This window comes from Oryza glaberrima, chromosome 2, assembly GCF_000147395.1.
Source record: "Oryza glaberrima chromosome 2, OglaRS2, whole genome shotgun sequence".
Classification (NCBI taxonomy): domain Eukaryota; kingdom Viridiplantae; phylum Streptophyta; class Magnoliopsida; order Poales; family Poaceae; genus Oryza; species Oryza glaberrima.
The window spans coordinates 19,947,016-19,974,898 of record NC_068327.1 but is presented as its reverse complement, the minus strand read 5'-3'; the positions used below and the strand labels follow the sequence as shown (position 1 = coordinate 19,974,898).

The window sequence follows — 27,883 nt, the reverse complement described above, 5'->3', positions numbered from 1 at the left end:
TGGAATCACTGTGAAAGCCCTTACTATTGCAACTCTCTGAACAAACTAGTAAACGAACTGCCGGTTTGCGATCTCTCTGAACTTCTTTTCCGAAACTCATGCTCGCACTTCGCAGCAGGATGTAGCACACAGTTGCCGAGCATATATAATGGGTCTCCCTTCCTTGCATGCCTCTACCTAGCTCCTGGCTCAACTATTAATGCTTGCATTGGTCATTCGACACTGATGAGCCATTACGCTTTCATCACTGCAATCCGAAAACTAAAGCTTTTCAAAATAGCAGCCAGCAAAGTAAGCTACGCCCCATATACGATTCTCCAATACGAAAAGAACTAAGTTATTTGTGACCAAAAGAGCCGTATTATATCATCATCCATCTCAGGTTAAAAAATACCCGTAGGTGACCGTAGTAACAAATGGGTACACTCGTTCCAGATCGTAAAGTTCCAAATGGATACTCAGTTCGACTGGTCCAGTTCTCACGATTCAACTAGCTGTAATGGCCATGGTACATCGGCAGACTGTATTTCACATGTCGGAGCTTGCTGCGCAGAAGACTTAGCTTGGTGGATATAGTTCATCCTCACTAGCAAATTGCTGCCTTGACCGTGTCCAGAACTACTGCCAAGTAGCACAATCTTATCTTAACACCCAGCTCCTTGGTTCCAGTTAGGGTTGAACTTGCGAACATCTATCCTTTTCAATCCTCTCTGCTTCAAAAATAGATGAATTGGAGAATAATGCCACATAAGCAATGTTGTCAGGATATGAGTCCAGCACAACAGCAATTCCCACTTTTAGGTCCAAACACGAATGGTGCCATCAACAGATGAAGTTAACATGCAAGCCCTTGTTGGGTGATAACTGACGCTAGTGACCTGCCATAAGAAAAAAATATATATATAGTATATGACATGGTTAAAAGCAAAAATGACAGAAAACAAGAGAAAATGTCATTTAATCAGTAATAATGGTTTGGTCAGATTTAAGCAAAACAAGGAAATACCACAGAACTATGAGCTCGAAAGCTTGAAATAACAGGTGCATCCACTAACTCCCAGAAGAAAATGTAACCATCCTCGGATCCACCAACAACAAATGCATCATCGTTGGTTAGGCAGCAATCCATCTTGAAGGACTGGAAATATGAAAGTTAAAAGTTTTAAAAACTGATAATGATGAGATGCATAGTTTTGATCTCGCAATAATAGATTAACCGACTCATTATGTTAGCTCGTAGCTTAAGTATTTCATTCACGAACACTAATTGCAAGAAAAAGTTGAACAGACTGGTAATGTAAATATGAAAATCCAGAAATTATGACTACAGAATCACCAATGCAATGGAAGCTTATTTGAGAGATACCTTGCATATATGCCCTTTGTATTCTTGTAACAGTTCCCCAGTGGACCTAATCAATGCAACAAAAGATAAATGGATCAATCACCAAAAGAAACAATTTAATGATGAAGGTGCACTTGCAGTGGGTTAGGGCCCTCCACATAGCATTTTGTAAAAATAACACCCACGAATTCTACAAAATAACATGGTCAGAGTCACAACATCCCCTGTTCAGTCAGTTTTCATAATGGAAACATGGTAGAGTTTTTTTTTTTCTTTTGGTCTGAGTCAGAGTTGAATTTTGTGGCAGCATGTACCACAAGTCCACAGCATTAAAGTTAGTGATGCACTCTAAGGACTTGCTAGGAAATAATTAAAGGATAGAAAAAACCACCCTTTACAACCATAACCTCTCCCTTCAAAAAACAAAACAACCATAACCTCTTACATTCCATATTGTACTATAACAGAAGCAGGTCTAACCTATGAATGACAGACAGAATCATAATGCAGACACTATAAGCAGTTAAGCACAAGTGCACAACAAAATCATCCAAAGTAGCCAGGTCACGTGGACCACAAGCAAACTATGGCTCCTAAACCGTGCTGTTGGTATGGATTTGTTCACTAATACATGGTGTGGCACAACAATGGCACATTAACTTCACTTGGCTTGACATTTGTTGAAAAGACCAAGGACAATGGTCCATTTGACATTAAAAAGGTAAACAGTTCCATAACACAAGTTAACTTGAAGCTTTCTTTTCCACAAAACAAAAGTAGTGTCTAACCAGATTTTGCAATACAAACTCCCAAATTGTTTCTTTAAAGGAAACTGCAGATGCAAAAATGAAGTAGCTCCACAGGCAACAACACCAACAATGTTCAGCACAGATGCAAAATATAGTTGTTGAACTCATTCTACTTGCTCTTGGAAAGCAAATTTTGCTAGCATGTTTAAGAGGAAGATGGCAGATGAGATCACTGTTGTATCAGAGCCGAGCAAGAAAGCCCCCACGGATTGACTAATTTAATAAGGGAAACAGCATGTTATCCAGTAAAGGAATGGAGGGAGCTCCCTAACTGGTGAGAAAAGTAACTAATATGTGAAATTAGTGTTAGCAGAAAATACTGTTATGTCGTCTTCCAAATTAAAAATTGACAGAAGGGTGTTGTTTTGTCACTCTTTGAAATAGAGGAGGGACTGCCGATGTTGAAGTATAAAGTCAGCTTGCAAAGAATAGTTACTTGTCTAGAAGCCTCACAGTAGAATCCAAACAATTAGCTAATAGGCAATTGCGGTCATTTGACAAAGATATACAGTTGACAGGATGCCCCAAGTTGTCGACAGTCTCCCTGTTATCAGCAAGAGGGTAACAGAAGCATCAGACACAGTGAATAATCTGTTGAAGCATGGATAAGCATCTGAATACTTCTATTCAAAAAGAGAAGCACCCAAAGTTCCATTTAGGAAAGCAAAGATAACAAATGAGAATTGGTTGAATATTGATTGTGAAATAAGAAAAGTACTTACCTACCCATGCGAATGTCAAATGTGCGGACAGTACCATCAACACTGCCAGCAATTATTTCTGTGTTGGTTAAATTAACTGACATTACACTATCTTGAAAAGTATCAATTGTCTGCACCAAGTGAAAACAATCACCAGAAACCCAGTTACCCAAGTATATGAGAAACAAAGGGGAAATAATACTACTAAAATCAATGGGTCCATGTTCTTCAACAATAATAATAATACCTGAATAGGGTCACTGCTCTGTGATCTGCAATCAAATGCACGCACTGTGCGATCATAGCCAGCTGAGACTACAACCGTGTTAAACTCATTAAACTTCACTGAATTGATCTATGGAAGACAGAATTGAGGTATGTAAGCAATATTATCAAGGATCAAAAACCTGTCACCGAGGTTGTTCTTGATCTGTTTTCAGTATCCCAATAATCATATTGACAATGTGTAGTGCTAGATTTAAAAGGAAGTATAACAACAACATTACGGAGGTATCATTACAACACACTCATTTTCACACAAGTTGCCCTGCAATTGACTAGCTGTGACTAGATCGCTAATGCTAGAGTACTGGTTTCATGGCGTGCTCTGCATAGCACAACAGCATAGACGTTGTTTGATTATAAACAGTGTGAACTGCTCTATTCCACTACAATCTCAGTCTACTGCTAATCCTATCATAAACAACCGTGCTCTCTCTGTATAGATAAAATCAACACTAGTATTGAAATAGCTGCGGCGCTCTACACACTGATAGTATGGTGCTGAAACTGCTTAATAGTGCAATTTTTCATGAGCACTTCTCACTTGCTCAATCCAACCGCGATCACCAAACAATTACAACAGCGCGGTCATCATCACAGTGAGAATTGGATCCATACCTCGCTGTTGTGGCCGCGGAACTTGCGGATGACACGGGCAGATGCGACATCCCAGTAGAAGACCTGCCTGTCCCCGCCGCACGACACCAGCTTGGCATTGTCCCTGCACAAGACAGCAAGCAAAGGATCCTCAAATTCCCCACTGGTGCGCTCCTCCAAATCAGACAGGGGAAGTTGGTGTGGGGGGAACGGAATCGCAGCGAGGAAGAGGAAGCGAAGTGGCTTACGAGGAGGAGTTGACGTCGCGGACCTCGCGGCCGTGGGACTTGTAGGGCTTGACGAGGGCGCCGGTGTGGGGGTTCCAGAGGCGGATGATCCGGTCCTTGCCGCAGCTCAGGCAGTAGTTCCCGTCCCGGTTGAATCGCACCGCCAGGACCGCCCCCTCGTGCCCCGACAGCACCCTCGCCTCCGTCCGCGGCAGCCGCGCCGCCGCCGCCGCCGCCATCTCCCCGCTTCCTCCTCCTTCCCGGCGTCGGTGACGGCGACGAACTAGGTTTCTTTTTTTTCTTTTTTTTCTTTTGAGATATAAACGGCGACGGGTTCCCAACTTGGGCTGGCCCATGGGCCGTGTACAGTGTACGAGTCGGATTCCCCCGAGGCCCAGACTACTATCCATCCGTATATCCGTACGCCGGAGAGCCCCGCCGTCGTAGACGCGAACCGGCGAAAACCAATCCAAGGGCGACGGCGGCGGCGGCGGCGGAGGGGAGAGGGCCACGGCGCGTGCGCAACACCTGCATCTTGGCGCACGTGGACCACGGCAAGACCAGCCTGGCCGACCACCTCATCGCGGCGAACGGCGGCGAGCGCCGGGTGAGCGAGAGGATGGCCGGGAGCGCCCGCGTGATGGACCACCTGGAGGAGGAGCAGCGGCGGGCCATCACCATGAAGTCGGCCTCGATCGTACTCCGCCGCGGCGGCGGCGGCGGCGGCGGCGGCGGGGGGTACGGGGACGGCCACCGCGTCCACCTGATCGACTCGCCGGGCCACATCGACTTCTGCTCCGAGGTCTCCGCCGCCGCGCGGCTCGCCGGCTCGGCGCTCGTCCTCGTCGACGCCGCCGAGGGGGTCCGGGTCCAGACCCACGCCGCGCTGCGCCAGGCGTTCGTCGAGCGCCTCCGCCCCTGCCTCGTCCTCAACAAGGTGGACCGCCTCGTCGCCGAGCTCCGCATCACCCCCGCCGAGGCGCACGCGCGCCTCCGCCGCATCGTGTCCGAGGTCAACTCCATCTACTCCGCGCTGCGGTCGCGCTCCTACTTCTCCACCCTCGACGCCGCCTGCGCCCTCTCGCAAGAACTCCCCGACCACGCCGGCGACGACGACGACGACGAGGAGGACGCGTTCCAGCCGCAGAACGGCAACGTCGTCTTCGCCTGCGCGTGCGAGGGCTGGGGCTTCCGCCTCGTCACGCTGGCCAAGCTACTAGCCCCCAAGCTCAGAGCCGACCCCGCCGAGCTGCTCAAAGGCCTATGGGGGCTGAAGTACTTCGACGAGAGGAGCAGGACGGTGGTGGGGAAGGAGGCCATGGCGGCGGCGGCGGCGGCCAACCCGAAGCCGATGTTCGTCAAGTACGTCCTCGAGCCGCTCTGGGGTCAGTACCACAAGATGACGCGGAAGCTGCGGCTCGCGGAGGCGGTGTTCGACATGGTCGTGGAGTGCACTCCCAACCCCATCGCCGCCCAGGCCACCAGGGTGGCAAGGCTCATGCCGGCCAAGACCGAGCAGCTAACGGCGGCCGCGCCGTGCCCCGCCGCTGTCGCCGCGGAGGTGGAGAAGGTGAGGAGGTGCGTGGCGACATGCAACGCGAGCACCAGCGCGCCGGTGGTGGTGTTCGTGTCCAAGATGTTCGCCGTGCCATACAGGTTCCTGCCATCCAGGGGCGTCAACGGCGAGCCCCTGAACCACAAGGGATCATCCAGCGCCGAATCAGGGGAGTGTTTCTTGGCGTTCGCGAGGGTGTTCAGCGGCGTCCTCCGTGCTGGCCAGAAGGTGTTCGTCCTGTCACCCATGTACGATCCACTGAGGAGGGGACGACGCAATGCAGCAGAAGAATCTGCAGGAGGTGGAGCTGCAGCACCTGTACCAGATGATGGGACCTGACCTGGAGATCGTCTCCGCCGCGCGCGCCGGCGACGTGCTCGCGATCGAAGGGCTCGGGCATCACGTGCTGAAGAACGCCACGCTGTCGTCGACCAAGAACTGCCAGCCGTTCTCGGGCATGATGTTCCAGGTGTCCCCGATGCTCAAGGTCGCAATTGAGCCCTCCAACCCATCGGATTTGGGCGCCCTTGTCAAGGGGCTCAAGCTTCTTAACCAGGCTGACCCGTTCATCGAGTACACCGTCTCGGAACGCGGCGAGCATGTCCTCGCTGCAGCTGGTGAGATACATTTGGAGCATTGCATCAAGAATCTTCAGGAGAGGTTTGCAAGAGTCCAGCTGGAGGTGTCGAAGCCATTGGTATCGTTCAAGGAGACCATCCAAGGAGAAAGTGCCGGTATAATGGAGAGCCTGAAAGCTTCACATGAATTTGTTGAGAGGACTACTCCAAATGGGAGATTCACTGTCAGAGTTAAGGTCTTCAGGCTTCCCAATGCTGTCACTAAGGTCATTGAGGATAGCAAAGAATTGCTTACTCAAGTAATCGAGGGGGATTCAGGAAATAGTAATGGTGTGTTGAATTCACGGTTTTCACAGGATGGCGGTGATTCTGCATCAACACTTAGGCAGCTCCTCATCAATGCCATAGACAGTGATCTCGAAGCGCTCTCTGCGCAGTTGGATGATGAAAAGACTGAGAGTTACAGGAAGATGTTGATTGGGTACCTTCAGAGAATCTGGGCACTTGGTCCTCTGCAAGTTGGACCAAATTTCCTCCTCTCACCTGATGCAAAATCAAGCGATGGTGTGTTTACCAGCCAAGATGGAAGAGAAGGTATTCTCGTGCGCTGTACATGCCATGTTTCTGAGAGGTTAGGGCTTGTGAATTCTTCTGATGCAGAAACTACAATGGGCATCGACGGCAGTCAATCATCAGCAGACGTTCCTGACCTTGAAACAGTGAAGAACAGCATTGCATCAGGATTTCAGATTGCAACCAATGCAGGACCATTATGTGGTGAACCTACTTGGGGCTTGGCATTCCTTGTTGAACCTTACATACTTCCGGATAGTGCAGATGCTAGCAATAATCAATCTGACCATTACAGCACCTTCAGTGGTCAGATCATTACAGCGGTCCGAGAAGCATGCCAGGCAGCCATCCTCGAGAGCAAACCAAGGCTTGTGGAGCCAATGTACTTCTGCGAACTGACCATACCTACTCAGCAGTTAGGTTCCATGTATGCTGTTCTTGGCAACTGTCGGGCGAGGGTGCTGAAGGAAGAGATGCAGGAGGGAACCTCATTGTTCACGGTGCATGCATATTTGCCAGTTGCTGAGAGCTCTGAATTCTCAAAGAAGCTCAGGAATGCAACTGCAGGTGCTGCCAGCGCGCTTCTGGCCTTCAGTCACTGGGAGACTGTTCCTCAGGATCCCTTCTTTGTCCTGAAAACTCGAGAGGAGATTGAAGAATTCGGAGATGGCTCAAACATTGGCCCAAACCTGGCAACGAAGCTCATGAATTCTGTGAGGCGAAAGAAAGGGACTGCACGTTGAAGAGAAAATTGTCGAGTATGGCATGAAACAACGAACTTTAGCTAAGAAAGTATAGTTATGTTTACTGGTATGTAGGAGCTAACCTGTTGTTTTGTCCTGGTAAATTGAGATATGTTAGTATACAACCAAGTATGCATTTTACATGATTATACGGCCTTGATGTACCAATGATTTTATAGTGACATATGTATAGGTGACAATCACATGACAAAAGAGTAGCAACAAGATGGTAATTTGCCGGAAACTCCTGTATATATACGTTGAAATTGTTGGATTATTCTGTGTAATACTGTCAGCTGTACGGATGGATAATCTTGTGGGTTGGGTGTATTTATGAGGAGAAGAAACCCTGCTATATTTTTTTTAACTTCCTGCAATGGTGTTTTCTCTGCTCTTTCTGCTTAGGCCATCTTGCCGGTTCCTGTACAGTATAGTTTCTTGCGATTACTGCAACAATTATGCAGTTGATCCATTATCTCTTTGCAACAAACAAAACAAACTTTCAACGTGCTGTAGTACATAACTTGGTTTATGCAAAAGACTGGCAGGATGGTGCTTCTCATTCTGCTGACTGCTGCTTCCTTGCACAATGTAGATCAGCACGACGACAATGGTGATCGAAATTCCAGTGAGAAAGATCACTAAGCATTCCACAAATTAAAGAAGTCCTCTATGTATAGAGTTTTTCTCCCGGCCTTCCTTTTGTAGCACGCGGTACTGGTACTGTGAGGTAACAATCTCCATCCGGCCGTTGATTGCTGAGGGGTACGATGGGTTTCGCGTGTGGTCCAAATAGCGTGTGCGTCTCGATATCTCTCGCTTTCCCTTCTCCTTCTGCATCTAGCGCTGCCGCAGGGCACGTGAGAAAAAAGTCGAGGTGAAGGTCGACCCCATCGGCCGCACCGCCGCAGGCAGACGCAGCAAGGGCGACGGCATCCGCAACCGTCCCGGAATCGTGGCCGCTGCAGTTGTCCTCGCCAGCGCTTCAGGAGTTGTCGCTGCCGCACGTGTCATCGCTGCAGCCGCAGTAGTCATCGTCGCGGTCGCAGGAGTCGTCTCGGCGCCGCTGCAAGGGCCGTGGCTGCAGTAGATCTCCAGGACCCCATCCGCCACACGGTCGCAGGTGTCGCGGCGTTGAGAGGAATGGATGAGGCGCCGCCGCGAAGGGGAAAACGATGGGACAAGGGGAAGACGCCAGCATCGAGACCAATGGATGCCGCCGCCGCCGCCGCCGTATTGTCCGCCACGCGCCGCCGTCGGGAGGAAGCCTAGGGTTTTGCTACTCTGCGGCACTTCCCCAAACAAACCACCGATCCAAACATCCTACCAAACGCGAAAATACGATTATACCCTTCTAATGTGGCTCACTCGCGCTTGCTACCCCACGATCAAGCTGGTACCCCGAGGTACCATGTAATCGTGACCGTTCGATCTGCCATCATTAACGGACGGGATTTTAGTACCTTGCGGTACAAAAAGAAGGACCGGAGCGATGCTCCTATGTATATATCTTAAAAGGTTTTCAGCGTGGATTGATTGGACAGATAAATTATCGTTCCGCTCTGATTTTTTTTTTCATTTGCAAAGAAGACAGATCCCCAATAACTAGTAGTATACGGTATCATCTAGGTTAAACTTCTACCAGTAAACTTGCAAACTAGATTGGAACACATCAGAGCATTAATAAGAAATCTTCACTAATGTATTAATACTAGTTCAGTACTTCAAGTTGATGAAGTATTTGGATGCTTATGGGGAGAAAAGGCACTTTTTTTTTGAAAGGAACGGGAGAAAAGGCAAATTCCAGTATGTATTATGATGATCAACTTGGACTTAGCAAACTTGTATTGCGCGTAAATTCTAAGAACTACAGAATTTCCACTTATGTTTGGACTACAAAGTGTATAAATACATCCATTTGCGTAAGCTCTTTGCATGATCAACTTAGAGGACCATATTACCATTTCACATACAGTGGCAGCAATAAACAGAACTCACATACTAACAAACTATCGTTTCCAGTCATGTGAAATCTTTTGAGACCTAAATCAAGAGAGTAAGTGTCATAGGTAGTGGGCCGAGGGGTCGAGGCCCTAGGGATAAGGATAGAGTCGGTTGGATAGGATTAGACTGGGTCCTCCCTCCATCTATATAAGGATGGTTTGTATCGTCATTCTAATTAAGCAATGAATCAAGATTAGTCCCCCCCCCCCAACCTAAGTCCCCCTCTCATCCCTAGCAGCCGTCGCCGCCCGGCTATCCTCCCGGCGGTGTTTACCCCCTATGAACCCCAACCTATAACAACTTGGTATCAGAGCCACGGCTCTCGATGGGGGAGTTATCCGTGTCATTGTGACTCGGGTGCTCTATCCCGTGACCGAAGAAGTACTCCATCAGGTGTTAGATCCTTATGGTGCTGGTGAGAAGATCTTCGTAGTTCAATTTCCATCACATGTGGAGGCCTATGCCACGTTCCTATCTCGAGCAGCTGCGGAGTATGCTCGGGACATTCTCCATGGTCAGGCAATCTACAACGATTGCTGCTGGATTGACATCCAGCTCGAGCCGCTGATTATGACCAACGAGGAGGATGCGACTAAGGAAGGGCGCACAACGAGAGCATCGCCGTCTGCAAAAGCCTCGCCTCAGCTCTCTCCACCGAAGGCCGTCATCTTGGTAGAGCAGGAGGCAGTAGGCATGGCGGCACAACATGATAGTGCGTCACTTGTGCCTGCATCGGAGGTGCACCATCAGCCCGAGCCAGTGGCAACCACCTGGGCAAAGCAGCCATGGCACACAGTGAGCCACGACGCGCCACCGGAGCCAGCAGCGGCTTTTCCCGTGATGCTGTGTCATCCCACTGCGACCTCCACAACAAGGCGACGACCTCCGTAGCGCCTGTCGCCCCCAGCGGGCACATGTTCCCGTCGTTGGTCTTGGCAACGGCGCCGTCATCGCTTCCCTCAATGTGGACAGAGGCAGGTGTGAAGGCTACGGATTCCTCGGTCAATGCTCCGATCCAATCCGCAAGAGGCACGATCTCTGGAGGTTGTTGGATTGGCGCAGCTGCTGCGTGGGCCAACCATGGCTCGATCTGAGCTTACGGGAGATGCGCTAATGCCCCGACAGTTGTGGGTGGCGCGATTTCCGCGAGATCATGATGCGGCAGCTTCGGAGCTGATTTCGGCGGCGGTGGTTGGTGTGGTGGATGGGCGGTGCGGTGTTCGCGGCTTGGATAAGAAAGAAGCGCAGCAGCGCCGTTTTTACCGTGTCATCGTCAATTGGCTATGTTGCAGCAGAGAGGAGCTGCGGATAGGGTGTTCGCATCTGTTTTAATGGGCCAACATAACCTTTCTTTTGGGCTGTTCCAGTGGACTGGGCTTCAAGTGCGGCAGCCCATGTCTTGGCTGTTGTGTTGGCCAGGTGGAGCTAACGTTGGAAAACGGAAAAAGTCCACTTTGACTCCCTTAATTTGTCACGAAATCTAATTCATGACCCTTAACAGCAAAACTGGGTAGGATGACTCCCCCAATTATTAAAACCGGTGCAAATGGACTCCCATGGCAGTATTGTGGGCGGTTTAGGATGGCGTGGCACCTTGACCTGGTCAGCAATGCTGACTCAGCGGTGGGTAGTTGGGAATAAAAGTGTCTGACAGTGGGCCATCGTGAGCTGAGTCAGATCCGAATCGGTAAAACCCCGCGCGTGCAGCTCCCCGCTCATTTTTTCGTTGACCGAAACCCTAGACCTGTGTCCTGTGAGCTTGGCGACGAAGAGGGCGATGGGTTGGGCGGCGCACGGGGCGTGTGGGCCGAGGTGGAGCGCGACGGTGGTTTTGGGCGACCGCAACTGGAGCAGCACAAGCTGGTGAGTCTACCCTTTCTCCATCGAGGTTCCCCATTGAGATTTAGGGTTCGAGACCGATTTGGGGGTGGATTTGTTTGTGTGTTAGATGTGTACTGTGCCCTCGGATTTGGTGTGTAGTTAGCATTGTTTATGTAGAACAGCAATTGGTAATCTCAATTTGAACATATTATATTGTAGGTTACCTCTCTTTTTGCTGGGGATATGTAATCCTAGTATTTTATACTATGGGGAAGTGATTTGTTTTTTCCAACTTCCATGTTAGGTTCCATGGACGTATTGAACACCCTTCCAGTTAGGTTTCACTTCAATGGAGATTTTGTTGTGTCTGGGAGGGAGAAGCTCTACGTAGGTGGAAGTGAGGCAATGTCTTACCTAGAACGGGATAAGGTATCACTGCCTGAAATAGTAGGACATTTGCGTGACCACTGCAAAGTTGGTGAAGGAACTATGCTGCATTGGTTGTTTCCAGGGAAAGATCTTAATTCTGGGTTAAGGGCACTATTGGATGACAGCGTGTGCCAATACATGAATGAGTGTATTGTGGATGGAGGGGTGGCTGAGGTGTATGCAGAGGCATCAATCTTAGTTGATCTGTCAGATGAGGATGATCAAGGAAGTGATTATGAGCTGGAGATGGAAGAGGACATGGGAGATGAATCAGATGGGAATGAGGTTGAAGAAGTTGGCCTGGAGGGTGAAAATGCAGAGGTGAAGCAAGCTGGCATGGAAGCTGAGGCTGAGGCTAGACAAGTTCAGCAAATTGAGAGAAGTCTAGTGCTGTACAGACAGCATCCTGAGACAGAAGGCACTCAAGCAACAGAAGGAGAAGAGGAACCTGAGCCATTAGCCACTCAAAGTCCTGATGCAACACATGAAGCTGAGCATTTGGGTACTGAAACAATTGATGGAAGTGAGAGTGACAGTGACTATTTTCCTGGTGATGACTGTCCATCAGATGATGAAGAAGAGGCAGTCAACATAGAGAAGAAGTATAGAGAGTTGAAAAAGAAGATCAAGGGTGGCAGGATAGTTGATTTAGATGATGTAGACATTGGTGGGAGTAAGGGCACACCTTCTATGCAAGCAGGAGAAGAAGTTGGTAATGAAACCCCATATGAAGAAAGTGACTCTGAGCAGTCCATAGAAGAAGTTGGCAGTGAAGGAGAGGTCACTACTAAGACTAACAAGTTTCCTAGATACAAGGAGAAGCCAGGTGCCCCAACATTTGAATTAGGGATGAAGTTTGGCTGCAAGAAGCTGTTCAGGAAGGCAGTAACTGCATATGCTCTAAGTGAAAAGAGGGTTATCAATTTCATAAAAAGTGATCCAAAGAGAGTTAGGGCCAAATGTGACTGGCCCAATTGCCCCTGGGTTTGTTTGCTGTCCAAAACAACCAGGACTGACAGCTGGCAGATAGTGACCCTAGATAACTTGCATGCATGCCCTCCTAGAAGAGACAACAAGTTGGTTACCTCAAGAAGAATAGCTGAGAAATACGAGAAGTTTATATTAGCTAATCCTTCCTGGCCTTTGGCTGCAATGAAGAAAATAGTGCAGGAAGAAATGTTTGCCAATGTTTCTTTGTCCAAGCTTAAGAGGACCAAAGCCTTAGTGATGCAAAAGGCCATGGATGAAACAAAGGGGCAACACTAGAAGCTATACAACTACCAGCTAGAGCTACTTAGAAGTAATCCAGGAAGCACTGTTGTTGTGAATAGAGAAGTGGGTTTGGAGCCACCAGTCTTCAAGAGGATTTACATCTGTTTGGATGCACTCAAGAAAGGCTTCAAGGCTGGATGCAGGAAAGTTGTTGGCCTTAATGGATGCTTTTTCAAGGGTGCAACCAATGGAGAATTTCTTTGTGCCATTGGAAGAGATGCAAATAATCAAATGTATCCTATTGCATGGGCAGTAGTAGCCAAAGAAAATAATGAAGAATGGGACTGGTTTTTGGATCTACTCAGCAGGGATGTAGAAGTTGGTGATGGGGAAGGATGGGTGTTCATCTCAGACCAGCAAAAGGTAACCTCTGGTTTTTGTTAATATAGTTCAATACAGTTGATGCAACTCAGCTTTGTTAATTACTGTGTGCTGTATTTTAACTTGCAATGTGTGCTTTATAAATCTGCAGGGCATTCTCAATGCAGTTGAGAAGTGGGCTCCAAGGGCAGAACACAGAAATTGTGCAAGGCACATATATGCAAACTGGAAGAAGAATTTTCATGACAAGAGCTTCCAGAAGCACTTCTGGAAGTGTGCCAAAGCCCCTTGTAGAATGTTGTTCAATTTGGCTAGGGCAAGGCTGGCTCAACTGACACAAGCTGGTGCCCAGGCAATACTGAACACTCACCCACAACATTGGAGCAGGGCTTGGTTTAAGGTAGGCTCTGACTGTGACTCAGTGGACAACAACATGTGTGAGTCATTTAATAAGTGGATTTTAGAAGCTAGATTTAGTCCTATTATCTCCATGCTTGAGAAAATTAGGAGGAAAGTGATGATTAGGATCAGTGATCAGATTAACAAATCTGCTAGATGGAACACACTCATCTGTCCTGGGATCCTGAAAAAATTGAATGTTTACATAAATGAGTCTGCCTTTTGCCATGCTATATCCAATGGGTCTAAAAAATTTGAAGTAAAACATCATGACAATAGGTTCACAATGTCAAAGAAGGAATGTTCTTGTAGATACTGGCAGTTGTCTGGACTACCCTGCCCTCATGCAATTTCATGCATATTCTTCAAGACCAACGGTCTGGATTCATACATTGCTGAGTGCTATTCAGTTGATTCATTTAAGAAAATATATGAACACTGCTTGCAACCAGTTGAGGGCATGAACTGCTGGCCAGAAGATGAAAGAGAGCCCTTGTCTGCACCTGGATACATCAAAATGCCAGGCAGGCCTAAGAGAGAGAGGAGGAGGGAACTCCATGAACCTGCAAAGGCCACCAAAGCTTCCAAGATTGGCACAGTCATGAGATGCATTAAGTGCAAACAAGTTGGGCACAACAGGTCTACTTGTGATAGGCACAACACAGGATGCAGTAGCAACTCAGCTCCTCAGCCCAACATCATTGCAGGACACAATTTGGTGGTCTCAAGCCCTCCTGGAAGCAGTGTTCAGAACAGGAAGAGGAAGGCACCTACATCTGCTACAACTAGTGCAAATCTGTCCAAGACATCAATGACAACATCAACTAGGGTTAGTCATCCCATGTACTTTGAATTGTTTTGAAATCAATTCTTCATCTAATACAATCTTTTGCAGGCACCAATGGAGCAACTTCAAATGGTAAAGGTCAATGCAAAAGCAAAAGTGGCAACACAGTAGGGTGGGTCTGCATCTGTCAACCTGCAAGCAATTGTGCCACACTCCCAAGCTTCTATAAGTGCATCAATCCAGATAAAATCAGGAAAGGCTTCTATTCCACTGTCAGCTCAGGAGCCAGCACAGAAGGGAAAGAAGCAACAGCATGTTCAACCAGCAAAGAAGGCTAAAAAAAGTGCCCCTGGACCACTCCTGCTGCTCCCCCCTTAGCAATCTGACAAGCTATGATTCTGTTTTAATGGAAACTATGTGTTATGTAATGCCAGACTCTAAGGCTCCCACTTTCAATTCATCATATCAATGTTGCCAGACACTTAGGCATTCTATTATGCTTGTTTGTGTGCTCTATTGCCAGACTCTAAAGGCTTGTCTCTGTGATGTCCTAAAACTCTTAGGCTTGTCTACTTGTAATGGCATGACTGATTTGCCCAATGTTATATGATCTATGTGACTGTTGTGGCAAAAAAACTGAGAATCTGATTGGTTTGGCACAAAATTGATGTGTGACAAAATCAGTACTTTTTTTAATTGCCACTTCTGCTTTCTGAGCAAATTCTGAGACTGACTAAATATGTGTTTGCTTGTTATGAATCTCATTCAGATTGCCATATTGCAATATTGCCAACACACTTCCAGATGCAAAATGCCAAATTCCATATTGCCATTGTGCCTGATAACAACATGCTAGATATCACATATTTAGGTTCATTACATATCACATTGCCTGATAACAACATGCTAGATATCACATATTTAGGTCCATTACATTATAAGACATATCCTCACATTGGCTGTTAACAACATACTACATATCCATTAAATTCGGAGACATATTGCAAGCCAGGATGAAGCAAATCGCACATACCACAACCAACAATGAGAGAAGCACAATTCTCTCATTCTCTAACCTACAGTTCCTATCCTTCAACACAGCTAACTTAGCTTCACTCTCATTTGCAGCAGTCCTCACTGTAGCCAACTCCCTCCTCAATGTATCCAACTCTTGTGTGGCTTCATCTAGCTCTAATGCCTTCGACCTTCCATCCTCCACAGCAATCTGAAGTTCGTCCTTCTCCCTCCTCAGATTAAAAACTGCTGCGCGCAAATCATTCAACAAATCTCTGATAAAACTGCTAGTCGGTCCTTCATACCAATCAAAGAAATCGCACCCACCACTCTGCAAAACCAAACCCTAGAACTCAGCTCAATACACCAAACTTAAACTAGCTACCAAAACGAAATAACTAACCCTAGCATTTGCGCATTTGTAGTATCGTCGACCGGGGTTGTCCACGCTCCACGAAATCCACCTCGCAGCCTTGGTCCCGCACCTGCACAACACCGCCGGATAGTAGTCGAATGGCCCAACTCGGTAAGGGATGGGCGAAGCAGATGTCCGCTGGGAAGATGCAGACGACCCCTCACTCCGTGAGCTGGCCATCCCTTCTACAGCCTCCCTCCCTCTCTACCAAGCCGCCACCGCCGCCGCCTTTGACCTAGCCGCCGCCGCCCGTGAGCTCCTAACCAGCTAGATGGGGATTAAGAATGAAGTTTGTGAAATAAAACCGGGAAGGCGCCCAACACTTTTATTCCCAACTACCCACCACTGAGTCAGCATTGCTGACTAGGTCAAGGTGCCACGTCATCCTAAACCGCCCACAATACTGCCATGGGAGCCCATTTGCACCGGTTTTAATAATTGGGGGAGTCATCCTACCCGGTTTTGCTGTTAAGGGTCATGAATTAGATTTCGTGACAAATTAAGGGAGTCAAAGTGGACTTTTTCCTTGGAAAACAGATCAGATATGCAATCAAGCTTGCAACGTGCTGTGGACTTATCCTTTCTCTCAAAGCTTTTGGATGGGGTCCACCTGCATGTGATGTCAGTGAGATAGCATGGCAGTGCATCACAATCTTTGATTTATTTACCCTTTCAATTTTTTGCAATAAAGTAATAAGCCGAGATGTAAAAGGCTTAAGTCATGTTAGGTTTTACTTAGAAAGTCGTATGAATAAGCCTAGTAGTACTGCAGCTCGAGGGCGAGCTGCTCGAAAGGAGGGATGTAGTGTCATAGGTAGTGGACCGAGGGGTCGAGGCCCTAGGGATAATGATAGAGTCGATTGGATAGGATTAGGCTGGGTCCTCCCTCGATCTATATAAGGATAGTTTATATCGTCATTCTAATTAAGCAATGAATCAAGATTAGTCTCCCCCAACCTAAGTCCCCCTCTCATCCCTAGCAGCCATCGCCGCCCGACTATCCTCCCGGCGATGTTTACCCCCTATGAACCCCAACCCATAACAGTAAGATCCAGAGATACAACCATGGATGATGGAACATAGTGTTAAAAACCTTACCAGAACCACCAAAAGGATTACCAGTACCACCACAACCTGAAATCAGAAATTATGGGAATCCAAATTTGAAATATTACCAATTCATTACAAATGCACGACAAATATAGATATGTGGAGCTGGAGATACTCCCTAAATGTTTTAAAACATGGAAATCATGTAGTAGGTTCACAAATACTGTAACATCTAGTAGTAAACATCAGTAAACAATTAGCTGACAAAGATTAGGTAACACTTTTTTATCCTTTCCACATTGTTTTCAGTATCAACAGATTGTTTGCAGAGTTAACTACAGCAGTCAGACTGCCTAACAACGAAATGAAACTGCCATGCCAATCTTTTTCAAATTTTTGGTTCTCATATTCAAGCATTGATGTAGCGTATCAATTGTCTGCACCAGGTGAAAACAATCACCGCAAACCCGAGAACATGAGAAATAAAGGGGGAAAAAGTACTACCAGAATTATATCACTGCTCTGTGACCTGAAATCAAATGCACGCACCATCCATTTGGATAAGCTATTTGCATGATCAACTTTGAGAATCATATTATCATGCATTCTCATACAATGGGAGTAAATCAAACAGAACCCACATAATCATAATGATTAACCAGAAATTAGAAACTGTGGAAGTCCAAATTTGAAATTGCTAACTCATTACAAATGCACTACTAATATAGCTATGTGGAGCTGGAGATATGCCTTACACGTGTTCAAACATAGAAACCATGCAGTTGGTTCAAACACTGTAGCATCCAGGAACAAAAATCAGTAAACAAATACTAACTGAGGAAGATTAATATGCCTATTCATTCCTAAATGTGCACTGTCAATATCGCAACATGGTTTCAGAATTGAGTACAACAGGCTAGACTGCCTGACAATAAAATAGAGCTATCATGCCAACCATTTTTCAATTCTTTGATTTACATATTTCAGGCATTGAACGTGCAGACTAATAATCAAATCAAAATTTGATACTACTTTCCTTGAACACACAACTAAAGCTTGGGCTTGGCAATTTTCAAAGCATACGTATCATGTGCAATGCAACTGATAAATCACTGCAAATTTCATGAAGCATACATTTCATACTAATTGGTAAACTCAGTCAGCATGGCAGAAGCCTGAAATAACTAGTAGCTTCTGCCTATGTACTTGTGCTGTTGTGCAGATTATGATAAACAAACAAGACAAACAACAAAGGATGCAACACTATATATTGTGGTGAACAGTGGTTAGCTTTTTCATTCAGTATTTCAGTCTAACTGAAAATTCAGAAATTAACAGAGAGCATCTGTATCAACATGAATCCCAACCAGCATGCTTGCTACTACATACAAAATGTCCAAATGACTAAGCAACAGCAACAAACCAATTCTGTCGAATCCATTGCCACAGGTAATTTCAAGCTTCTTCTACATCTACGGAAACTTGAACACACATCTAAAGCATAGTTTCAGCAGATTGCAAAACCTGGTTGCTATCTAGCAGATTACGGACCTTGGAAGAACGGCGGGTCGCCGTCGATTGCATCTTCCTGCCGCATCGGAAGGAACGCATGCGTGAGAAGGCTTTCTTGGAGCATATATCTGGACAGGACGGTGAGGTGTCCGGCGAGGGAGTAAAACCTGAGCACGTTCCCCTCGGTGCCGCACTGGAGCATCATCGCGGGGCACTGTGCCAGCACATTCCTCTCCTGGGACACGGCGAACACTGCTGCGGATACGAAGCCTTCGTCGTCGTAGCCACCGAAAACGTTGAGCTGATCCACCGGCAGCGAGATCTGCTAATGGTGTTCCCAAACCTCCCCTTCCTGAAGAACCCAGACATCCACGGTGGTCTGCGAGACGAGCGTCATGGCGAGCGTCCCGTTGATCTCAAGCAGCTGGTCTCCCTCCACCGGAATCATCTAATTGCCTTCCTGTTGATTCGGAGGAGGTATCCACCCGAAGGACTCGGCGATCGTGTCGAACACCAGCACGTTGCGGCTGTCCGCCTGCGCGCGCCAGTGCAGCCTGTGCGCGACGGCGACGGGCGGCATCTCGTAGGAAGGGGAGATTCCCTCGGCGAGCACGTCGCGGACGGCCTCCAGGTCGGCGGGGCGCCCGATGTCCCTCGGCGGCTGGTCCGGGAAGAAGCTCAGGGAGAAGACCCAGTAGCGGCAGCCGGGGCGCGTCGTGTGGTACAGCACCCTGTACTCCCTCTCGTCGATGGCGCCGTGGCCGTAGAAGCCGACGATGACGTGGTCGTCGTGGAGCGGCGGGAGGCGGCGCCACCGGCGCGTGGAGGGGTTGCAGGCGTAGAGCCTGGTGTGATAGGAGGAGGATGCCGTCGCAGGAGCCCTCGATCGTGAACACGCGCGGGTCGGCGCTGCGGAGGTCGGCGTCGGCGTGGGAGAAGCGGATGACCGGGTGGGTCTCGCGGGCGGCGACGTCGACGGCGCGGAGGTGGACGCGGACGCGGTCGGGGAAGGCCCAGTGGTCGAGGCGGTAGAAGAAGAGCGGCATGGGGTGGCGGGAGCGGTGGCGCTGGTGGCCGCGGCGGAAGGCGTCCGTGGCGATGAGGTCGCGCAGACGCCTGCAGACGCCGCTGCAGCGGGCCACCTCGGCGGCCGGCATGCGGAGGAGGACCTGGTGGAGCGCGTCCACCTCGACGCGCCGCAGTTCGCGCGGGGCACGAATCCCTGCTCCATTCGGAAAGTCCCCGTTCGCCTCCTCGTGTTCCCCTCCGTTCGCCGCCGTTGCTGCCTGGTCGCCTCCGTTTGCCGCCGCAGCTTGGTCGTTCGCCGCCGCCTGGTCATCTCCGTTCGCCACCGGCTCCTGGTCGTCCCCGTTCGCGACGATGGCCGGAGGGTGGTGGTCTCCGTTCGGCGGCGCATCCTCGTGGCCACCGTTGTCCGCCATGGCCGACGAGATGAGGCGAGATGGGGGTGCGGGTGGAAACGACCGTTGGTGGTGGGAAAAGGAGGGAGGGGGAGGAAGAAAGGGAGGGCGAGATTTGCGGTGGGGATTTGGTGGAGGCGGCGTGATGAGCTGGAGGCGACGCCGCGTGGGCTTTTTGTACTACATTCGGTGAGAGGAATAATTGGACCGGATGGATCTCTGTTTGGGATTTTACTTGGGCCACAAGTATAAGGCGGTTAGGCCTTAGGCTGAAATGGCACTGAGCTGAGCTATCGCCTGCGAACGGATAACAACCATCTCCACCCAAAAATGGGGATAAGTCACTTTGACTCCTTTGACTAATGACTGAGTATCCCTAAACCGCAATACTAGATATCTCGACCCCCAACTATTAAAACTGGTGCAATTTAACTTTTGCGACAGTTTTGGAGGGAGATTTCGCTGACGTGACGCTTTGACTTGGTCCATCCCGCTGAGTCCGCATATGGGGCTCACATGTCATTCTCTTCCCTTATTCCTCCCCCCCCTCTCTCTCTCATTCCTCTCCCCATTCAAGCTTCAGCCCCCTTCCTTCCCGGCCAGCTTCACCACAGCGGCGCGGTGGTGCGACAACGACGGGAGCAGCGGCGGAGACGACGGGGCTTTGCTCTCGCTTTCACCTCGGCCCCTTTCCCTCCCCTCTCTCCCCTAACATTCTTCTTGACTGCAACACCACAGCAGCGCGATGGCGAGGATGCAGCAAAGCTATGGCGAGCGGCTTCCCGCCACCGACGCCGTCAGCTCCTGCCCCCGACGAACGAGGACGCCATGGCCACGCGAGTGCTAGTCGTGTGACGGTGAGCGCCTCGGTGTCATCCGTCTCCCGCACCATCAGCAGCAGCAGTATAGGGGGCACGACTCATCGATGGTGCGACGGAGGAGCAATAGTGGACGCGCCGACCTCGACCTTCTGGATTAAGAAATCAAGGTAGAGATGTGCAGCGGCTGCCTCCTCCTCGCCCATCTTGGAGGCCAAGCATAGTGAGGCCATAGCGAAGGAGGTTGGGCGACGGCGGAGTGGTGTGTGTGGAGGAGGCTAGGAGAGGAGGAAGCCTGCAATGGCGAGATGACGATGGTCCAGCCCGAGCAGAAAAAATCGACAGTAAATTGAAGGAAACAAAGAAAAAACCCAAATCGAAAGCAAGCTGGGGGAGCAGCAAGTCCGAGCTGGACCGACAGCTCGGCGGTCGCTCCTACGTTAGGGTGACATGGATGGCGGGAAGCCCACAGAAAACTGCCCTGGTAGGGAGTCGGAATGCATCAGTTTTAACAATTTAGAGGACAATATATCTAGTATTGTGGTTGAGAGTCACAGATTAGATTTGCTCCACTTTTCAGGGAGACAAAGTGGACTTACGCCCGCAAAATGGCCCAAGCATTCCCTTGAAGAAAAAATGCCCAAGTATAGGCTATAGCCCCCCAGCCTTCCAGGTGTCCAGCTCAATTACTTTTTGAGTAAATTTTCATAAAAATGTAGTACATATTTGAACAAAATTATTGTAAAACTGTGTATTTTACTTATCATAGCACGAAATAGAGGTATTAATAGAATTCATCACAAAATTACATGTTTTAAATTCTACATCATGACAACTGTGCTACTTAGAAGAACAAGAATATTGCGTCTTACCACTACAATTTTACCGGTACATTTATGTGTTTACCCGTAACTATGCCTTAAGTGGTTCTAAACCATGTTGAAACTGTTGGTTCTAATAATAGGAAATTTAAGCATCGTGGAATGGTAAATTATTTTGTTCAAATATATCAATATTTTTTTGGTCTAATTTGTTAACCATAACCTATCTAAGATCGAAAACTATAGTTACTTTTAGTTTGTTATAACCATCTTAGCTATGCTCGCGAATTTTTGTGTACCTATTCGATCAATCACTACTAGAAAACGCATTATCGCCGGCGGTGGAAATGGGTCTTCGCAGGTGGGGCGGCCGTCCGCCTGTAAGCAAACGATTGTGAAGATCGCCGATCTTTGCAGGCGGGGCGGCCGTCCGCCTGCGAAGATAATTTTCGCATGTGGACGTTAGCTAGTCCGGTACACCTGCGAAAATAGGAAGTGGCCGCCTGCAAAAAAAAAACATCCACTTACGAAGATAGGTAGAAAATTTTGAAATTTGATAAAATAATAATTTTCCCATAAATTACTTTTTAATTATTTAGTAGAAATTCTTGCAGGTAGATTATTATGTACATATATTGGAAGATTATCAAGCATTTGGTACTGAGAAATTTACATATATTGCATAAATCAAAAGTGTTGCCAAAATATATATATATATATATATATATATATATATATATATATATATATATATATATATATATATATATGATGGGTTGCGTTGTATTAAACCGCAACCCACCCCCCACCCCACCCCCCGGGGCAACCCACACCCCTACCCCCACACCACACCACACCACACTAGCACATCCCTGTCCCCCTCAATTCCCGTAATGGTGTTACTAACGGTACTATCAATTTCTACTGAGTAATTGTTTTACTGGTAGTAGTGTTTAAATCGTCGTATACATGTAGTTGGTCCCACACCGTAACTAACCACTAATCAATTTACCCTTTGTTTTTGGATCTATAGAGGCAGGAAGCCGACTCGGCAGCTGTGGCATCAGGAAGCGGAGGCGGCGGCGATGGCGATGGCGTGCTATAGGGAGGAGGCGGCGTGCTGGATCTAATGGGTTAGGCGGCAAGAACGGGCATGTACATGTCTGGCGAGGAGGCGGGGACGGTTTCGCTCTCGTTTCCGTGGTTGTCGTCGGCTCCATCCCTCAAGCGAGAAAAGCAAGAAGCGCGCGGCCTCCGCCAAGGCTGCCGACGAGGCCTCCACCAACAGCACCCGCGCTACCTCCCGACGCCAACTCCTCTGCTGGATCCCCATTGTTGTATCGTTCTCCTTGGTGAGGTGGGGACTTCTCTAGGGTTTGGGGATTGGGGGATTTATAGGGTTCCTCTGCCCTCCCTGCGTATAGGGACGAATCAGAATTTGGTTTTTCTTTATTTTTTTCTTTACTTCATGCGATGGGATTTTGCATGGTGGTTCTGCTCCAGATCTGGAAGCTTCAATGGCATGGGTATCATGTGAGAAGCTCCTTGCTGGTGGATGCCCCTTGTTCTTCTGTTCCAGATGTACATGCTACAGGGCGACACGAGCTCCTGCTTCCTGCACTCCATAGGTTAGCCTGCATCGACGAGGAATACTTGAGGACGCCAGGGGTGAAGAAGGGTGTAGCCTTTGGGAGCCTTGCCGCCAGATCCGCCGTATCCAGTGGCCCCGCGCGTCCCCGACATCCCTCTTGTCGTGGTCTAGGGTGCTGCGATGTCGTCTTGCCGTGGTCTCCATTCGGTTTGTTCTCCATACTATTTTAATTGGACATAGTTTTTTTGAGTGCTCAGACTGTTGTGGGATCTATTCAATAAGCTGTAATGACTTGTTGTCTTTCCAATTGCTGAAATCTTGGAGATTTTTTTCAGTTAATTTGGCTGAATAACAATGTTATGCGATGCTGTTTGTGCTTTGATTCTTCAGGTACTAATTAGAGATATTGGAGCCATTGTTTAATTACTTTACGAGCAGTTCAGGTACTTTACTAGCAATTCAAGTGACAAATTTGGTTCACTAATCTAGTTCTAGCAGTACAAACAATTTCAGCTTTTCCTAGTTTTAGAGTTTTGATTCTGGCATGAATTGTATGGGGAATATGATTAGTTCCTGCACACTTTAGGATGAAGGTCTGGTCTCATTTCACTTGAGCAGTTCTTGCACTTCTTTTCTTTCAATTGCGGGAATGTTCAGATCATTTTTTGCTTAAAGTACCTGATTCGTTCTTAGTTTGTGTGTTTGTTGGCCTAAATCTTTCTTCCAATTGCACAGCTCTGGAACTCTTGCTGAACAGAATAGCACGAATGATTCTAGTGTAGGGAAGTTCTTATTTTTATTTTTTGTTGGATCATGGAATTCAGCACTAATTATAGGCTAACAGTGTTCTTGAGTTTTCAGGCATATCTCTGATAGGCTAGTGTTATATGGTTATTATGGGGCTCATGAGTTTTGAATTTTGGTCACGATTTTCAGGACTGCAAAATATGCAGTGAGATGTGTAAACTCTGAGATATGTCATATTTTTGCAGCATGTGTACAGTATTCGTCGTATTTTTCTGAAATTAGTACTGCATGTCCTGATTCTGAATTTTCGGATAGATGAAAACTCAAAAAGCTCGATCGGATAGCAGTTTTCTAAATTTTTGTTGTTCAAAGGAGCACATCGATTGAATTTTTTTTTCTGAACTTCTGACTAGACATGTTCGCTGTTGAACACACCCTTTTTTCTCTGTATATTTTTGACAGAACAGACATCTTTAGACTAAGACTAAGGTCTAAATTTTACTGAAATTATTAACTTCTAATTCTTGCAGGCATCAGCATCTACAGTGTGCACTCTTGCAGGTGGATTCACATCTTGATGGTATGGTGGTTGGTATTTGCTTTGTTGAAGATGTACATGTTCTAATTTTTTTGGTTGCTCATCTATATCTGAATTTTCTTTTTAATTGTGAATTCATTTGTGTTCAGGAAACTAGAAAAGAACATGAGAAGATTATGCCAGTGGTGGTGGTGCCACTGGAATGCCATCCTCGACATGTCCTTCATCAACGTTCGTCGCCGGCGGCCAACACAAAGTGTCAACCCAGGATGACGACACCACAATTGATGACAGGCTTCGGTGGCAGGCGATGCGATGCCCTCTGGATTGTGCTTTTTTTTTTTTTGGTACCGAGTGTATATGTGTTTGTAACGATGATGGCACGATCAATTGTAAAAACAAAGTCCATTATACCCGTATTCGTGCAGTAAAATATTTACTACCTTATATATCAGGCCCAATCAACTAGTAAGTAACTTTTTTACTCCCTCCATGATTGGATAATCCCAATACATATCAGTAATTTTTTTTATTCCATGAATATGTTGCTTCTTATCTATTAGTAAATCATTTACTCATGGGCTGAGTCTCTATTAGTAACGCATGTACTCATTGCCAATACGAGATGTGGCTAGCAAACGATATTCTTATATGTTAGTAACTCATTGTGGGCCAAGTCTCTGTTAGTAATGCATTTACTCATGGGCCAATAAGGGAAGTGCCAAACAAATGTTACTCTTATCTGTTAGTAACTCATTTACTAATGGGCTTTGTCTCTGATAGTAACTCATTTACTCGAGAATAGTAACTCGATTACTTATCGAAAACATACTGATAGTAAATGAATTACTAAAGTCACACATATTATTGTTGGTGGCTGGGCTAGCAAAAGGTGCGGGATTGATACATCATTCAATTTTTACGTATAGTAAATATGTTACTTATCGTATATTGCGCCACAAACAATCATTTAGTAATTAATTTACTATACGTTATTTCTAAAAGGTGCGGGGTGAGGGATGTGGGGTGGGTGCGGCTAGGGGGGTAGGGGCGAGGGTGGGGGTGGGGGTTGGGGGTTGTGAGGGGAGTAGTTTAGTTATAACGCACCCTGGGTGCGGTTTAGCGCATCCCTATATATATATATATATATATATATATATATATATATATATATATATATATATATATATATATATATATATATATATATATATATATATATATATATAGGGATGCGCTAAACCGCACCCAGGGTGCGTTATAACTATATATATATATATATATATATATATATATATATATATATATATATTACAATATTTTTTTACATTGTCACTTCAAATACGCCATCTAGTTACATTATGGCATAGCAGTGCTCCACTCCCGAAGTTGCTTGAATTTGTCACTTGTAGCTAGGGCACCCTCTGGATCGAAGAACTCTCCTTTCACATGACAGCACTCATGGTGGATGAAGTGGCACAGATCGCGCTGGACATTTGTGATGCCTGTATCGTCAAAGCTTGTTCGACGTTCTATCCTTGGCAACTGCATGCATTGAAGATAAACAATATATTAGTATCATAAATATGTGAAGCTGTCTAGTGCATAGTATAGAGACTTACATCCTCCGTGTTAACCTTGTACCTCCCATTAACCCTAAGGAATTCGCACGCGAGGGAGGGCTCCATCCATAACAGATATAGCTAGCGCACAGGATCTCCCTTCTGCGAACAAAAGGACAAAAGAGCCGGGTTGGGCGTTGATTCGCCGTTGCTATCAGTCGATCTACTCGTGCATGCTGCTTACTTTCTCGATCGATGGAATCGGAGATTCGAAAAACCTAACATCCGTAAGGAGTCTCAATCGTAGCTCACTCGTTGCCTTACTCTCCCACAAGATCACACTAAATACAATAGGTGCCTTTTCAAAAAAGAAGCTATGTCGCTCTCCTAGTTGCTAAAGAATCCGGAGCTCTCTACGCAGCTCTTTCCTCTCAGGTCTTTTCATACTTGTGAACTTGAAGCCAGAAGCTTGATTTCTTTGCAAACTGCGAGGCTTCTATCTAGATGGCGTAATACCCGTAAAGGACAGTTCCTCTAGGTTGCTTGTGACACTTCAGGACATATCATAGGAAAAAATAGTTAAATTTTGCAATTAGTGAAACAATAGGAATACATTAAGTGAGTGGAGTATTACCGGCCAATATGTATGTACCAGCAGCTTCTCCCTTGTTCGGGTCTGTTCTCCACCCTTGAACTTGTAGTAGTTGTACGCATTGTATGGATGTCGTACCGTTTGGCATTAAGGAGGATATTTAATTATGAAATATTCATATAAAAATGCAAGAGTCAGAATCACTTACTACTGTAAGATCGTTAGAAATTCTTTGTATGACTGGTGTCTATAATCGAGAGGGTCCAAGACTACCACGGTTCCGTCTTTCGGGTGGATGAGTAAAAAGATATAATGATCGCTACATATTAACAACAGCTTAGTTAGTTAGTACCGGCTAAAATAAGACATATGTGTAGAAGATAAATGTACCGGACTTACTTAAAATTATAAGTGGCCATGACGACTCTCTTATTTTGAAAGTGCAAGAAGGCTCGTCCAATGTACTTTGCGACAATAATCAATTTCTCCTTGTGCAAGCCTTCTTGTATTCAGCTATCTCTTTTAGAGTCTTGCCCTTCAGCTGGTCTGACCCTGGTGCTAGCCTCACGGTATGTTGTGTTTGACATATCCGAGTTGGATCCAAGAAGCCGATAGGTTCATTTTTCTTCTTAGCATCCATGTATTGCATCCTACAGAAGAAGTCTGTTAGTAATAATCACATGGATTTGTATTGTTCATATTTTTCATGTAATTAATTAAAACTCATACTCACATGCACCAAACAGCGACATAGTTAGCGTCCATCTTGTCCCGACGATATATGGCGTGGAGATCTTCGAAATCTATCCATACGTAACCTTCGCCGCCGAAACAATCTGTCGGTGATCGAGCTGTTATATTGCCCAAGCCTTTCTTGCTGGCATCCATGTAGAAGGTATGTAACCTTCTCATCTCCCATGGTCCTTCGTAAAGTGCCCAATCCGGCAAGAGTGCTTTCCCATATTCGTATTTTTCCGGGCAATCATCAGTTGGCAAGTATGTTGGCCCGACTAGTGCAGCGGCCTTCTAGGGGTCATCATCTCTGAGTTTGGCATATTCCTTACCCCCTCTGAAGATGGTTACCATGAACTTCTCCTTGTTCTCATCTTTCGACTTAGAGTCGTGGCTCCTAAGCACTTTAGGCACCTCAGAATTGTCAGTGGCCTTCTCAGGGACCAGGCTTTCTTGCACCTCGGGGTCTTTCGCAGGAGAAGGGTCTTCAAATATTTCTGGCTCTGTACCGTCCCATTCCAATCATGGTACTTCTTCTATGTCTGTCCCGACTGATGCCACAAATTGCACCTCTGGTTCTGCCATTATAATCTCCATTGCGACATTCGGCACTGCAATCTCCGGTGG

The 27,883-nt window shown here is 46.9% G+C and overlaps 2 protein-coding genes and 2 pseudogenes across 2 annotated transcripts; 2 read left to right on the top strand and 2 right to left on the bottom strand.

The window, feature by feature from the left end:
• Nucleotides 1-337: 337 nt before the first annotated feature.
• LOC127764551 (uncharacterized) lies at nucleotides 338-4,261 on the bottom strand. The gene is made up of 8 exons (XM_052289444.1): nucleotides 3,983-4,261; nucleotides 3,756-3,858; nucleotides 3,103-3,210; nucleotides 2,877-2,986; nucleotides 2,591-2,698; nucleotides 1,367-1,412; nucleotides 1,007-1,138; nucleotides 338-878 (listed from the first exon to the last, which is right to left on the bottom strand). Exons 1-8 carry the CDS (start codon nucleotides 4,198-4,200, stop codon nucleotides 798-800), a joined length of 906 nt encoding a protein of 301 aa, XP_052145404.1. The 5' UTR covers nucleotides 4,201-4,261; the 3' UTR covers nucleotides 338-797.
• A 54-nt stretch (nucleotides 4,262-4,315) lies between these two features.
• LOC127762574 (uncharacterized) lies at nucleotides 4,316-7,654 on the top strand (annotated as a pseudogene).
• Nucleotides 7,655-18,465: 10,811 nt separating this feature from the next.
• Nucleotides 18,466-19,876, bottom strand: LOC127761084 (uncharacterized; annotated as a pseudogene).
• Nucleotides 19,877-22,484: 2,608 nt separating this feature from the next.
• LOC127762573 (uncharacterized) lies at nucleotides 22,485-24,643 on the top strand. The gene is made up of 4 exons (XM_052287070.1): nucleotides 22,485-22,851; nucleotides 22,998-23,292; nucleotides 24,363-24,420; nucleotides 24,520-24,643. Exons 1-4 carry the CDS (start codon nucleotides 22,648-22,650, stop codon nucleotides 24,641-24,643), a joined length of 681 nt encoding a protein of 226 aa, XP_052143030.1. The 5' UTR covers nucleotides 22,485-22,647.
• The last annotated feature ends 3,240 nt before the right edge of the window (nucleotides 24,644-27,883 follow it).